The sequence below is a fragment of the Mesoplodon mirus genome (genome assembly GCF_964341445.2).
Source record: "Mesoplodon mirus genome assembly, chromosome: 15".
Lineage (NCBI taxonomy): Eukaryota > Metazoa > Chordata > Mammalia > Artiodactyla > Ziphiidae > Mesoplodon > Mesoplodon mirus.
Window position 1 is genome coordinate 35,308,386 of NC_138991.1, and position 14,778 is coordinate 35,323,163.

Genomic DNA, 14,778 nt, shown 5'->3' on the forward strand with positions numbered 1-14,778 from the left:
CCAGTTCACACATCACCTCCTCTGAAACCTTCCTGATTCCCTCCCCCAAGGAGAATTCATCTCTGCCGCCTCTGTTTTTCCAGAGCATTCTGTTCAGAGTTCTGTTCGCTCTCTTGGCAGGAGGCACTGTCTCCCCAAAGAGACTGGAGCCTCTCAAGGGCAGGCAGGCTCTCCTGCCGATGCAAGCCCACCTCCTCCCAATGGGTGGCAGAGTCCCCTTCTGCATGGCCCCTCTCCCTCGACACCGACCTGCATGCCTGTGGATCATGCTGCCGAGTTGGAACCGCGGTGGCCCCTGAGCCTCCCTCGCCGCTGACTAACCTGCTGTCTCCCTCTCACCTCCCCAGGGCCGACGAAATTGAAATGATCATGACGGACCTTGAAAGAGCAAACCAGGTAGGACGTTTGATGGCTTCGGGCGTGAAATCACAAGAGCGTAGCCCTTTCTGTTCTCTCAGAAGAGGCTTCTCTAAGTTAGGAGGCCAGTTACTCTTGTACCTTTCCCATACAGCTGTTGACGTTGACGCTTTTTCTGATGTCATGAGAAATACGTGAAAAGTCCCAGGCGTGATTTCCTTGGGAAAGTCTCTGACGTGGTCCCAGCATCCCAGGCATCCCGTGGTGATGCTTTTTCTTTTCCTTAAGCCGTCTCTTAAATCTCTGCTCTGTTCCCGTGACAGCCGTTATGCCATAGAGTTTATACCAGTGCGTTACCCTATAGCAAAGTCTGTGTCTCCACCTTCTAACGGGATGAAGCCACTTGCTCTGGAGAGGGCTGCCAGCTGACAGCCCCTCTTGGCTGATACTTAGTTGTCACGATGCTTTGCGCAAAGTACCCCAGCACTGTGTCCGGCACGAAATAGGTACACGGTATCCAGTGATTCTAAACACTCAGCTGCCTGGGAAATTTGGCCACCCTACAGAGCCCCGCCCTTCCCCAAGGACTCTGCAGAACAGGAGAACATTTTGCTTCAGCATATGGTGCTACTGCTTTGAAAAGAGAGGGGTCTCTCGTTTTAGTTTATTTATTTGCAGGGAGAAGCAGCCAGAGCTGGGTTATGTGTCAGCCGCAGAAGGCCAGGGACAGTGGTGGCCTCTCCCCGCTCAGTTTTACATCTGGGTCGCTCCAGGCACTTCGAAGTTTAGCGGTTTGCCTCGGGTGGCCCCATGGAATGAAAATCTTTCTCGGATCCGTGGTCTCAGCTCTCCACCTTGTGAGGGTCCCAGAGGGTGCCTGTCCCCCTGACTGGCATTGCTAACCCGGACCTTGGCAGACACTCAGCAAAGAGCGTCCCTGTCCATTCTTTGGCCCATGAAAATATCCTGAAGTCTGATTAAAACATGAAAGTCAGTATATGCATAAGAATGATCATGGAACGTGTGGATTCCTTTCTTCTTTCAGGAAGACTTTGTGTGTTCGGTGTTGCACACTCATACTCACCCCTGAGTATCCTGGGCCTGGTCCATAGGGGTTGCTCAGTAGAGACGCATGGACTGTATCGCCCGCGGTAGCAGATTTGTGTAGTAGCTGTGCTAGTCACGGTGAGAAGAGCTGCCCGTTGCTGAGTAGCTTATTTTGTACCAATTGTACCGAACTTCACATGAACCGAGTCACTTAAACCTCACTGTTTTCCACCAAGGTCAGTGTAGTTATGACTCCCATCTTACAGATGAGGAAACTGAGGTCGGTGGCCGGTCAGTTGCAGAGCCAGGCCTGGCGCCTGTGCCATTCACCACACTCGGAAACAAGGATAGAGCCTGGGGGCTCGCTTGGCCTTTCTTTATGTCCCAAATACACCCATTCAGCTCCTTGCCCTAAAGCACTACTTCTGCTTCACCTCACAGAGGTTCCCAAGCATTTATTTACCTTAATTTGCTAAACGAATTTACTTTGGCCCCTTTGTTCTTACTCAAGTAGCACTGCTCAACTTTACAGAAACCTTATTGGTTAACCTTCCCTGTCACGGGATTATCATTTGCATTTCTCAGTTTCTACTCACCCACTCTCTCCCTCCCCCCAGGCCCATCCCGGGCCTGCTTCCCCTTTTGGTGGCACTTTGGGGTAAGCTCTAGTTTGTTAGACAGATGAGCTGACTCTGTGCATATCAAGTGCTCAGGCTCCATCCAGTTAGTCCCCAGGTACTAGGACGTTTGGCACAGTTGATGTGCTTCTCAAAGTGCTGAAGGCCACTGGGTGGATCCGGGTCCTCGGAGACACCAGACAGGACCCTGAAGAAAGGTGCCGCCTCCACGGTAACAGTTGGTTCAGGTCCTCACTCGGTACTTCCTGGCCATAGATGGCCTTGGACAAGTCTCTCCACTGCTTACATTTCTTTTAAAAAAGGAAAAGAAAGAGATGAACTTTGCAGACATTATGCTAAGGAAAATTAAGCCTCTCACAAAAAAAACAGACTGTGTGATTCCACCTACATGAAATCCCTAGGGTCGTCGAATTCATAGAGACAGACAGTAGTAGAAGGGTAGGTGGGGGGTACTTCCCTTCCCTGGCGGCAGTGGTTGGGAGGCCGCCTGCCAATGCAGGGGACGCGGGTTTGAGCCCTGGTCCGGGCAGATCCCACATGCCGCGGAGCAACGAAGCCCGTGCACCACAACTACTGAGCCTGCGCTCTAGAGCCCGCGAGCCACAACTACTGAGCCCACACGCCGCAACTACTGAAGCCCGCGTGCCTGGAGCCCATGCTCCGCAACGGGAGAGGCCACTGCAGTGAGAGGCCCGCACACCGCAGCGAGGGTGGCCCCCGCTCGCCACAGCTGGAGAAAGCCCGCGCGCAGCAACAAAGACCCAACACAGCCAAAAATTAATTAATTAATTAATTTTTTTAAAAAGAAGGGTAGGTGGGTGTCAGCAGCTGGGGGAGCAGGGAATGGGGAATTACAGTGTTTAATGGGGACAGAGTTTCAGTTTTGCAAGATGAAAATTTCTAGAGATGGTTGCCTGACAATGCAAACATACTTAACACTACTTTAAAATGTATACTTAAAAATGGTTAAGATGGTCTATTTTATGTGACTGTATTTTACAATTCAGTTTTTTTTTTTAATTAAAAAAAATTGTTTATGTACGAGAGAAAGGGAGGGAGGGAATGGTAACTAGTACAGGCAGACCTCGGAGAGATTTCAGGTTCCAGACCACCGCAACAGAGCGGGTATGAGAAGGGAAGTCACACAGATTTTTTGGCTTCCCAGTGCATATAAAAGTTAAGTTTATGCTACACTGTAGTCTCTTAAGTGTGCAGTAGCATTATGTCTAAACAAACAATGCACATACCTTAACTTTAAGATAATGCTGTTGGAAAAATAGCGCCAGTGGACTTGCTCAACACAGGGTTGCCACAAACCTTCAGTTAGTAAAAAGCACAATAAAGTGAAGCGCAGTAAAACGAGGCCTGCTTGTACTTCCTTCAGAAGGTTGTTTTGCGGATTAGAGGTAAAACACCTGTAAGTGGGTGCTTAAACTCATGCTCTGTAGTTGCTAAGGAAGCCTGGGTTCTCAGGGAGAATTCTGAAGTCCTGCCCAGGAAGATACCAGCACAGTGGGGGTGGGGAGAGGTATAGGAGAGTCTCACCAGCCACTCAGGCTACATTAATAGAAATAGTCTCTGGAGTGAAGGGGATGGTGATTCTGCAGCCGGCTGTAGCAGTTAGTCCATGCCCGGGGCATTATCGTTTGTCCTGGAAAACCACAGACACTAGAAGGAAACCAGGCACATGGAATGCATTCAGGTTCCACTCCATGGCCAGGACGGGGAAGGGACCCTTACACAAAAGAAACAAGGAGGTCTGGGGACATCCCTGTTCTTTGGGGAGCAGGGAAAGAAGACAGAAAGACATGACACATCAGGAACTTGGGATGTTAAGAGATTAGAAAGGGGAAGGCCTAGGGCAGCGGTTGTGGATTCCGGCCTTGCAGCTGTCCAGGGCTGGCCAGGGAAGGGGTCGGGCTTTTTCACGGCCAAGTGCAGAGGCTGATGGGAGGGAACTCTCTCCCGATGCAGAGGTGCCTGGAGCTGCCTCCGAAGGGAGTGAGCTCCCCGTCACCAGAGCTGTGCAGGCAGACGTGGGCCAGCCCTCGCTGAGAGTATGAGGTGGAGGATCAGACACAGAGCAGACAGAAAGAGAGGCTGACTCGGTGACTCAACAGGTCAACGAGGATGACTCAATGAGGAGAAAAACTCCCCGGGGGGACGAGGAGGGCAGCGTCCAGGCAGGCAAGGAAGGGCCTATACGGAAGGCACCATGAGCTCTGGGGGTTCCAGGCTGTTCCGTAAAGCCCCTGCGGAAAGATGGGCCCAGAGGAGGGGGTCTAGCCAGGTGTGGGGAGGGCCTCATCCTGAGAACAGTGGAGATTCACTGGCAGGAGTGAGAAATCAGATTTGAGTTCTAGAAGGATCACTCTGGCTAAACATCCAGAGCATGGAGGGGAGTGAAAAGACTGGAAGCCAGGACAGCAGTAAGCAGCTGTTGTGATGTGTCAGGGCAGGGATGATGCAGGGCCCCGTGGCGATGAGGCGGAGGCGGGCCAGGCCGGAGGAGGGGTACCAGGGCCGGGCGCAGCCAGACATCTGGTTCCATGCCTTTCCCATCAGGGGAGAGCCCCAGGAGGAGCAATTTACTAGTTCATTGGCATATAACATTATTTTTGCACTGGTTTATAGTCAGAATGTTCTACTGAGACCTGAAGCTCTATCTTATCACTGAAGTACTTGTGTTTCTAGTGAGGGGGAAGTGGAAGAGAGTCCAACTGGGGACGGGCAGTTAGGGCTGGGTCTCACTTACACCTCTTTGTCCAACTTGGAGGTGTTTGTATTAATACTGTCTTAATTGGTGACAGTAAAGGTTCAGAGCTTTTGGGACAGGAGGGGGTAGGGAAATTTGCTCTTATGGCTTTTCTGAAATCGTGACCCAGCAGTCTGTGGGCTGTAACAATCTGCATTTATGCAGGTGGTGTGATGCTGGGGTAGATCCAGCTTTCAGCCTGGCCGACCCGAGAAAAGAAATCCAAATCAGTATCCATCGAGTCCCCCAGAAACACAGGCAGGGGGTCCAAATGGGACTCTGGCCACCAGCACAGGGCCAGCTTGGGATGTGTGGCGATAACTCTCTCAGTGGACCTTTCTGACCTCTATCCTGCATCATCACTGAAGCGGATCCACCTCTGGGTCCTAGCTGTCCTCCGCAGTCGAGTGTGGGTGTTGATCTGGAAGGGTGACCGGAAGTTAGCTGTGCACTTTACACAGCGATGGCATCTGTTCCCTTGGAAAGTCGCTTGCTGGTCTTTGTAGTCTCGCTCCCCTTTTCTCTCCCTCCAGAGTCCGGGGCCTTGAGGGGAGCAGGTTGAGGAGTCATCCCCAAGGAGAGCTTGCCTTCTCCTGGAAATGGTCCAAATGTGTTATTTGTCCTTAAGGACTACGGTGGCCAGAAGAACGGCCCCCAGAGATGTCCACATCCCATCTCCACAACCTGTGAATAGGTCCACTTACCTGCAGAGCACAGTTAAGGCTGTTAATCTGCTGACCTTGAGATGGGAGGGTCCCTGGGGTTATGCAGGTGGGCCCTCCATAATCACCAGGGTCCTTAGGTGCAGAGAGGCAGACAGAAGAATCAGAGTGATGGGATGTGAGAAGGATTTGACTGGCCACTGTGGGCTCTGAAGGTTGAGGAAGGGGTCACAAGCCGAGGAATGCGGGAAGCCTCTAGGAGCTGAAAACAGCCCGAAAACAGAAAACAGATCCTCCCCGGAGCCTCAGGAAGGGACCAGCCCTGCAGCACCTTGACCTTACCCCAGTGAGACCCACAGCGGACGCCTGACCTCAGAACTATGACGTAATAAGCTGGTCTTGTTTGAATCCACTGAATCTGTGGTAGTTTGCTCCAGCAGCCTTGGGAAGTTACTGCAGGAGGGACAGCCTGCCAGCAGACCCATGTGCCCAGCCACGGCCCGTCTCCCTGGGGGCACTGCCCTTGGCCAGCTCACGTGGCTGCTGTGTCACTAAAGGAACTTGCTCACCTCTGGTGTCCCCAGAGGTGGGTTTTCATGGCCACACATATAAAAGGGACAAGAGACAAAGCCTAGGGCCAGGTTGGGCAGAAGGCTGGATCAGAGACCCCCCTCACCCCCGCCTCTACCACCACCATATAAAACCAGGGGACTCAAAGCCACACCTTAAATGGGTAAACTGGGGAAAGCCTGCCCGACAGGGGAGGTGGTGAGGATTCCCTCACATCCCAGCCTTGGTGCTGGGGGAGAACGAAACACACCCTCCAAGGGAACCCCTGAGCACAGCCCCCTTTCCCTGGGCCCGGGGCCCACGTTGCACGCTGGGCTGTGACCGGCCTCACCAGCCGTCCCCTGCAGGCTGCAGCCACCCGAGCCTCTGCCTTTGCCTCCTCTGTCTGCCCCACTGGGCCGCGCTTCTCCACATTTTATGACTTCCTGGTGACAGTTGAAGGAAGCTGGAGTTTAACCTGAAGACCAGCTACAGTCTTTAGTAATTTTCCCCTAAAAATTTTAAGATTTTAAATTTTAAAATTTTTCCTCGAGACTTCCCTGGTGGTGCAGTGGTTAAAAATCCACCTGCCAATGCCGGGGACATGGGTTCAAGCCCTGGTCCGGGAAGATCCCACATGCCGCGGAGCAGCTAAGCCCGTGTGCCACAACTAGTGAAACGCACGCATCTAGAGCCCGTGCTCCGCAACAAGAGAAGCCACTGCGATGAGAAGCCTGCGCACCACAAGGAAGAGTAGCCCCCGCTTGCCGCAACTAGAGAAAGACCGTGCACAGCAACAAAGACCCAATGCAGCCAAAAATAAATAAATAAAATAAAAAAACAAAGTATTACCTCATTTTAAGATAAGGAAAGAATAGTGGCCACCTGAGGCGGCACACACCAGGGCCCAAAATAATAATTCTTCACTGGACGCCTGTCACCGTGTGGTGGCACCGCTAGGCACCTGGCTTTGTTATCTCACTGGTCCCCAGTTGTCCTGCAGGGCTGCCCTTTCTATCTTTCTGGTTGGAGTTACCACCAAAATGCAAAGCAGTGCCCTCATTCATTCACGTGCCCTCTCCTTTACTTTTCCTTGTGCTTCCAGCATTTACCCTCACTTCTCAGAAAAGGACAGAAAGTAAGAAACAGCCAGCAAATCTCTCAGGAGGGCAGCTCAGGCTTGGCCAGGCTCAGTTCTCACCGTGGGGTGGCCGCTGAGTCACACCCACGATGCCGCCAGCTGCCCACCAGGGCCCTGGCCTCGGTCCCCTGGCTCTGCCTCTGTAGGGACAGGGGAGGAGGAGTCCCGTCAGTGGAAACGGGGAGCTGGGTGTCTCATGGCAGCCACGGCCCCGTGTCTGGGCGTCCAGATCAGAAACCAGCACCAGAGCTTGCCCCCTCCCCACGTTGATTCCAGTTCTAGAAACACAACTTCATCTGGCCGGACTGTGGTCGTGGGAAAGATAGGAAACCCTGGCAACAAGGGAGACTGTGGAGCCAACCCAGCACAGCACCCTTTCCCTTCCGCCTCAGCCGCCAGCAGCTGGGCTGCATTTACAGCTACAGAGACTCACTCACCGCAGCAGCTCCCGGCGTCCAGTACCCGCTCCCTCCTTCAGCAGCTCTTAGGCCCACTTTGACTTTCAGCTGTTCTGCTTTGCGCACGTTTAGCGGAACAAACCACCTCAACTCGTTTTGTTTTGCTTTGTTTTGTTTTGTTTTTGATGTACTCAGGCTATAAATCCTGAATAAATAATAAAAATCCTAAACAATTAAAAAGTTACAGCGTGGGACTTCCCTGGTGGCACAGTGGTTAAGACTCTGCGCTCCCAATGCAGGGGGCTGGGGTTCAATCCCTGGCCAGGGAACTAGATCCCACCTGCCGCGACTAAGAGTTTGAATGCCACAACTAAGGAGCCCGCCTGCCGCGACTAAGACCTGCCACAACCTAATTAATTAATTAATTAGTTAATTAATTGATTTTTTTTTAAAGAGTTACAGTGAAGCAGCCAAGTCAAGTCAAACGTGATAAGAGGCTGTGAGGATAGGCCCCAGGTTCATGACTGTACATGAACTTGGAAACGGAACAAAGTGCAGAAGCTCTGGAGAAATTATGAAAACCAAGGGTGAAATCATCCACAACTAAGATCCCTTATTCTGTGAGCCCTCGGCCTTTGATAGGACAGCACTCTGCTCCCAACAGCGAAATGCCCACGTGAGATCCTGGCCGCGAAGCCCCTGCCCGGGCTGCCCCAGCTCTGGTGCTTCTGGAACGTTTCACGGCCAGTGTTAGCGGGCGGGGGGTGCTGCCTCTTTGGCTGCCACCAGAACTGCTTCTCCACTAGGCTAAGCACTGTTTTCCTTAGTCAGAAAGGCTAGAAATATGTCAAAATACACCTTCTTCCTGGCAGAGCCATGGAGGTTTTATGCCCAAGAGTATAACTGACGAGAAAGACGAGAGTAAACTTTTCAGTAACATGACTTGATTATCAGAGAAACGTGGAGTGGCTCATCTGGAAACAAACTAGGGGAAATCTTTTTCACTGAAGGGGAGAGCTTCCTGCAGTTATCGTGAACCAGAAGTCACCCCTGGCATCTTGGCCATACCCATCACATCACCGCCTTTCCTGACACGGGCGCCTCTAGACGGTTTGCAGCGGAGGGTGGGAAGTGGCTGCTCGAGCACAGACAGGCCCGCCCAGGCGCCATGGGAATTAGATTGAGTGCAATTCCAAGAGCTCCTGGAGCAGCAGGGCGGGCAGCCACCAGCACCACCCTGGGCAGGAGTAGCTACTGTTAGAAATACCCTAATTTGTCTGGATGCAGAGCAGATAGGGCGGCGCCGCCGTCGTAGAACCACTTAAGGCTGCCAAACCCAGTCCTCGTACAACTAGGTGGATCGGCGAGTACCGGGCAGGCTAACTTCTTGCTTCTCTTTTCAGTTCTTTCTTAGCAATTAGTAGGCATGCACTGTCACACCACAAAATAAGAAAACACACGAAATAGCCTTAGTCAGCCAGGCTTTTCTTGTTCATCTTTTCTATGAGCAGAATGTACGTCTGGTAGAAAGAATCAGAGATCACTCCTCAGTCCACGCGCCCGGTGTCAATTAGCTACAGCTTCCCACCCATCCTTGCGTTTCGTCTCAGTCATTGTAAAATCAGGACAAGCCCATTAACAAAGCACTTATGAACGAGGGCGCTTCTGGGTGTTAATCCTCGCAAGGTCCCTGGGAGGGAGACGTTGTTCTCATTTTACAGATGGGAAGGTGGAGGCCTGGTGAGCTGAGTGAGGTGACCTGCTCTCATCCCTCTGGTCCCAAATGCCCAGCTCCTGCCCACTGCACCATGGTGCCCTCTTGGGAGGCAGGCACTGGAGTGACTGTTCTCACTGACCAGTGGGAAATACTGGTTTGCTCTCCAGAGCGCTGGTGTCCTTGTCCGGGAATTACAGCAAATGACAGAAGCGTCCACTCGTTCCTCTTGCAGCCTCCTCCCTTTGGGCGGCTCTGTTCGGCCTCACCCCCTCAGCAGCCCCTCATTGGCCTGGCTGGCTGGAAATGCCAGCCTCAGCATTAGAAAACTTGGTCGGGTGAAGGGTTAAATACGTTGAAATAAGTCTGGTCCTCACAAAAGAAGTGGCATTTACACCCCGTCCGTTTATGGAAATACTTGCTGGAGGAAAACAACCGCAACATTGTGCATGTTTTTAGGAGGAGAATGGCCAGAGTGTCTTTAATTCACTGTTTACCCGTGAGAATTACTCCCAGGAGTAATTCTGCAATAAAATCTTCTTGGGCTATGAGAATAGAAAGAAATTGAATCAAAAGACTCCATTTCCACTTGTATTTATTCAGTCTGGGAAATTCAGTGGGCCGGAGCGCTAGTATCAGCAGGGGATTCCTTGCTCCTAGCGTTAAATTACTGTCATAATCGCTCAATTATTTCTTCCTTGTACTGTTTAAAATAAAAATCCATCACATTCTCTGTTTTTTTCTAGCATTTATTAGGTTGAGTGTTTAGGAAAATCAATTATAGTCAGTCAGGCATGAATTGATGAATGTTTCTTGTAATAATTGTCAGTTGTTAAACTGAATGTACTTTCTCTTTCCACCCTTTTCACTTCCTTCAGAGGGCAGAGGTGGCTCAGAGAGAGGCGGAGACCTTGAGGGAGCAGCTCTTGTCGGCCAACCACTCTCTCCAGCTGGCCTCCCAGATCCAGAAGGCGCCGGACGTGGTGGGTAGCCCAGCACCGTGGGGACCGCGTCGCCTGGCGTCTGTACCTCTGTGTGTTAACAGCCGCTTTCTTCTTTGGCTTTCGAGCGTCCCTTTTTTGGGGGGAATGTTTGAAACAGTCCTGCTGTCTCGGTGGGGAGTCTGGGGATGGAACCCAGTAGTGTCCGAGGGAAGAGCTTTACTGGTTGTGCATCGGTGCCCAGTGGTCAGCGTGACGCCCACCCGGTGGAGAACCCATCACCAAGAGAGCATCTTCCCAGTTAGACTGGTGGGTGGACCGCTGGCAGATGGGTGGCGATCCGAGGCTGGAGGCTTGCAGAACTGCACGGGAAAATTGGAGGTTTGGCCTTCTCCTGGATGTGTCCTTCCAGAGTGGAAAACAGTTCGTGATGTGGGAGGAGTGGGGGAGGTAATAACACAACCCGCTCTGAGTCCACGTGATAGTCAGGATCTCGCCTGATGTGCGGGCATTCAAGAGGAGCCAGGCGCACATCTCAGACCTTTGCCTCTTGATTTTTCTAAGACTAATGAAAATTGCTCTTAGCTGGAACTTTCCCAGCTCGATCAAGGCGGCTTTGAACTATCGGACTCCAGACTCTTTTCTTCAGTGCTGTGCAGCAATACAGAGCGGCGGCGTAATTAAGACCGTGGCCACTGGAGCCAAACCCCTGGGTTCCGAACCCAGCTCTGCAGCTTATCAGCTGTGTGACTTGGGGCAAGTGGCTTATCCTCCCTGAGTCTCAGTTGCATCATCCATAAAATGGGTTTTTACAAGGGTTCTGGAAGTTACTCTCAGCGAAGCCTTTAGAGCACGTCCTGCCACATAATCCGTCCTCAGCCAACCTTAGCAGTTAGTCTGACTGTGGTTGGCATCAGCACTCTGGTCCAGGAGCCCCGGTTTCAGAGCCAACTCCGTCACTAGTTCACATACAGTGATTAACTCAGGTGGTGGCACTTACGAGGCCTGAGTTTCCTGGTGTGCAGAATAAGGAGGAAGTAAGTGATCCTGAGGTCTCTGCAGCTCTGATGGCCTGTGATGGGTGAATTGCACTTGTAGCTGTCCTTTTATTTAATAAAGGGTTGGAGAGCCCTAGCTGTGTGCCGGGACCCGCAGTGGATCCTGGGAGAGCCAGGAGGGACGAGCCAGGCCCTTCCTGCAGAGAGGACAGTCCAGTGGGAGACGTGCTGCTCTAATAAGGTCACACATCAGTTTCACTACCACTACCCCACCCGACCCATGAAGCAGGGCATTGTTATTTCTTCATATAGATGAGGAAATGGAAGCTCCCTGGATGTAAACCCCTTGCCCCAGAATGCTTGGCCCCAGCAGCCAAGCCAGGACTCAGCAGGGGCCTCCGCCACCCCAGACCGGAGCTTTTAAATTATTCCCCAGGAATGGGTCCAAAGCAGAGTTTTAGTGTGAGGACCCCTTTTAAGACTGGATTTTTGTTTTCTGTCTTTAAGTTCACCTTAACTAAAACATGACTTAAGTGTTTCAGGCTACAGAGAAAAGTTTTCCATTTAAGGAGCCATCACAACCTTTGTACTTCATGGACTCTGGTATTAATTTTGCCTGAAATGTCCCCTTGGCTCTGTCACGGTCCCCTTTTCCAAGTTTACCTGGACTGGACCCAGCACCGGAGCCGAGGCAGGAGGAAGCCCTCGAGGATGGAATCGGTGCGGCTTCTCCTGGCCTCTGTGGTCACTCAGGGTCCTCTAGAGAAAGCCGTGCTGCATCCTGTGTGTACCCGGGGCTCCTGAGCTAAATGTTTTGATTGAAAGGATTTCTGGCACCATCCTGGACTGTAGCAACCAAAACATTTCAGAAGGAAATGAATGTTTTTGCAGGTAGAGCAAGTTGTGGATCCTCGGGGCGCTTAAACACTTCAGCATCGGCTAAGTGCAGTGTTTACATGGCACCGCTTCAGCCTCCCGCGAGCCGGCCCTGCCAGGGCTCCCCTCAGGGACACATTCCCGTGTAGCCCGGCAGCTCCAGCCCCAGCCCCAGCCCGTTGGGGAGCAAACAAGCAAGCGTAGGAAACCAGGCCAGCGGCATGATGTCTGTTGGGCTTGGCTGGCAGAACTAGGTAGAGAAACAGTGGAGTCTATAGATCAGCAAAAGCCAAAACCATGCCATTGGGCCATTGGAATCACCAATTCTGGAAGGCGAGCCGCCACTCAGCCAGCCCCTGCTCTGCATTAGGGGCCAGGCGGCACTCTGTGCAGTTATGTCATTGCTGCCTCGTGATGCCACAGTCGTTAGAGGACGGTTTTATTACCTTCATTTTGTAGGTAAGCAAACAGACTCAGAGGAGTTAAGTAATCTGCCCAAGGTCACACAGCTAGAAAATGACCGAGCTGGAATATGACCCCAAGTTTGTCCTGCTCCAAAGTCCACTCTTTACCCCTGCGTCGAGCCACCCCTGCTTCATGTGCATTCAAGGAGACAGGAGGTATGCAGGCCCTTTGTCAAGTATTTACAGGCAAATGTTAGTTTGGGACTCTGGTGCACCACACCAAGCCGCCTTAAACCTAAATGCCTGTCTGTCCATCAGGTGAATATACCGGACAGAGTCGGCATATGTCGGCCACTTAGTGTTGGCAGGAATAGCGGGGTGATGAGAAAGAAGCAAAACTGAGCCTCTCATTCCCTCAACCCTCCCCGGGGAGATTAGCCTAGACTCTGAGTGTTTGCCTCGTAGGCTGGGGTCCCGGCCCACCGTCACCGCACATCAGGTTTCCCTCGTGTTGAGTGATGCTCCTGCATCTCATTCATATCTCCTGTGAAAATGGCTGCAGGGTAACAAAGATCATTATCTGGCTTCTTCGGACCTCGGTGTTCTGGTCTCTGTAGGAGGATTTACGTGACCTGTGATAGTTCACACAAGCGGTTTGGCAGAAGGGGGCGGACGGTTCCAAGGGACAGAGTTTAATGGGGTACTCCCTCAGCAGCTTCGGTTTCTGGGTTCATTCTCCCCTTTGGAAACATGAGGAACACAGGCCCTTACCTCTGAAGCCTGGAGCCTGGGCAGGTCCCCCTGGGACAGACTCTCGGGACCCCATTCTGGTGCCCACAGGGACCTGTTGTCAGACTGAGGGAAGTCAGTTTCTGTTCCTTCCTTCCAAGGCTTGTCCGAGCCAGGGTCCTGACCCTGGACCCCATCAGAATGACGAGGGAGTCCTTGGGCCCTACCCCAGCCCCCTGAACCACAGCTGCCAGGGCAGGGCCCAGCCCCCAAGGGATTTGGGGGCAGCTGAGTCGAGGCCTGGACAGAGACGAGGGAGCCAGTGGTCCTGAGTCCCTGAATCCACCTTTGCTTCCCTTCTCGGTAATGATCTCAAGGGCACCTGAACTGCCAGACGCTGACCCCCCTGCAGTTTTCCACGCCCCCCCTCACCCCCCCCACCCTACCCAGCACCTTGTGCGTCCTGTCCTACCATCTCCTTTTAGCTGGTGCCCACGGACCGACTGGCCCAGCTCCATCACCCAGGTGCAGGCCTCTCCCTCCACCCGCGGCCCCTGGTCAACTCCCGGGCCCTTGTCTGTTTCTTCCTCCATTTTTGCCGCGTCTTCACGATGGGACAACAGGATGCCCTCGTGTTGGAGATGGGAGTGAGCACGTTTGGGCTCGGAGTAGGATGATGTTTTCTATCTTAATTCCAAGGTCTTGCTGCTTTGGGGTATATTATCTCATCTCAACTTAGTTTATGTGAGACACAAATGGTGTCTGCTTTGTCATGAATGAGGCATCTGTGGCCCGGGTTCATGAGGTAATTGATGTGCCTGAGGTCACAAGGTCAGCTTGTGGCCAGGCCAGGCTGGGCCCCAAGAGTTGAGCAGCCAACTGTACCCTGGGACTGCCCATCCCCCGGTACCCATCCTGGATCTAGGGCCACACCGAGAGCTCCTGTTTTTACACAGGTTCTCTGAACCCTCATCCCTGCTGTGATATGCACTCGCCCATTGAAAACCCCAGATCACCCTTGAGCTTGTTTTACAGATTCTTTCCCTAAGAGCACTTTAAACAGTTGCTATGGCTGCCAGCCCTCAGGTTGGAAGATTGATAAATAAGTTAAATTAGATACCGTGCCACAGCCTAAACCCACCATGAGGCCAACCTCCCTGGGTATCGCTTTCATCGTGTCCCCCTGCTAAGTCCAGGCCCCTCCTGCCACCCTCCCGAGCAGTCACTTTCAGGTGCCAACATGCTCATTCCTCTTCGAGCCGGCCTCTCAGCATTGATCACCCCTTGCTCGTGCCCTGCTCCCTGCCCCTCCCACCCCTGTGCCCGCCTGTGGGGTCCCCACCCTGAGACGGAGCCCCTCTTCTTCCGACAAGATCCACCAGCCCGCCTACACCCCCTTCTCCCTCCTCAGGACCCCCTCCACGTGCTCCTCTCCTGTCCTCACTGCTGGGAGGACTTGTCTGCGGTCCCTTGGCTCCTGACCTGGGTTCTGGCCAGAGTTGTTAGGGTGACGCTTCCTAAATTCTCTGTGGCGAAGGATGGTTTTATTTGTTTTGTTTTGTTTTGTTT

At 52.6% G+C, this 14,778-nt stretch overlaps 1 protein-coding gene across 15 annotated transcripts in view; it reads left to right on the forward strand.

Annotated features, from left to right (window-relative positions):
- The window catches only part of CUX1 (cut like homeobox 1), a 374,351-nt gene that overhangs the window by 273,137 nt on the left and 86,436 nt on the right, over window positions 1–14,778 (forward strand). For all 15 annotated transcript variants that reach the window (XM_082644032.1, XM_082644034.1, XM_082644031.1 and 12 more), the window contains exons 9-10: window positions 348–396; window positions 10,140–10,244. In XM_082644032.1, coding sequence (XP_082500158.1) covers window positions 348–396; window positions 10,140–10,244 — 154 coding nt within the window. The remainder of the gene's footprint in view (window positions 1–347; window positions 397–10,139; window positions 10,245–14,778) is intronic.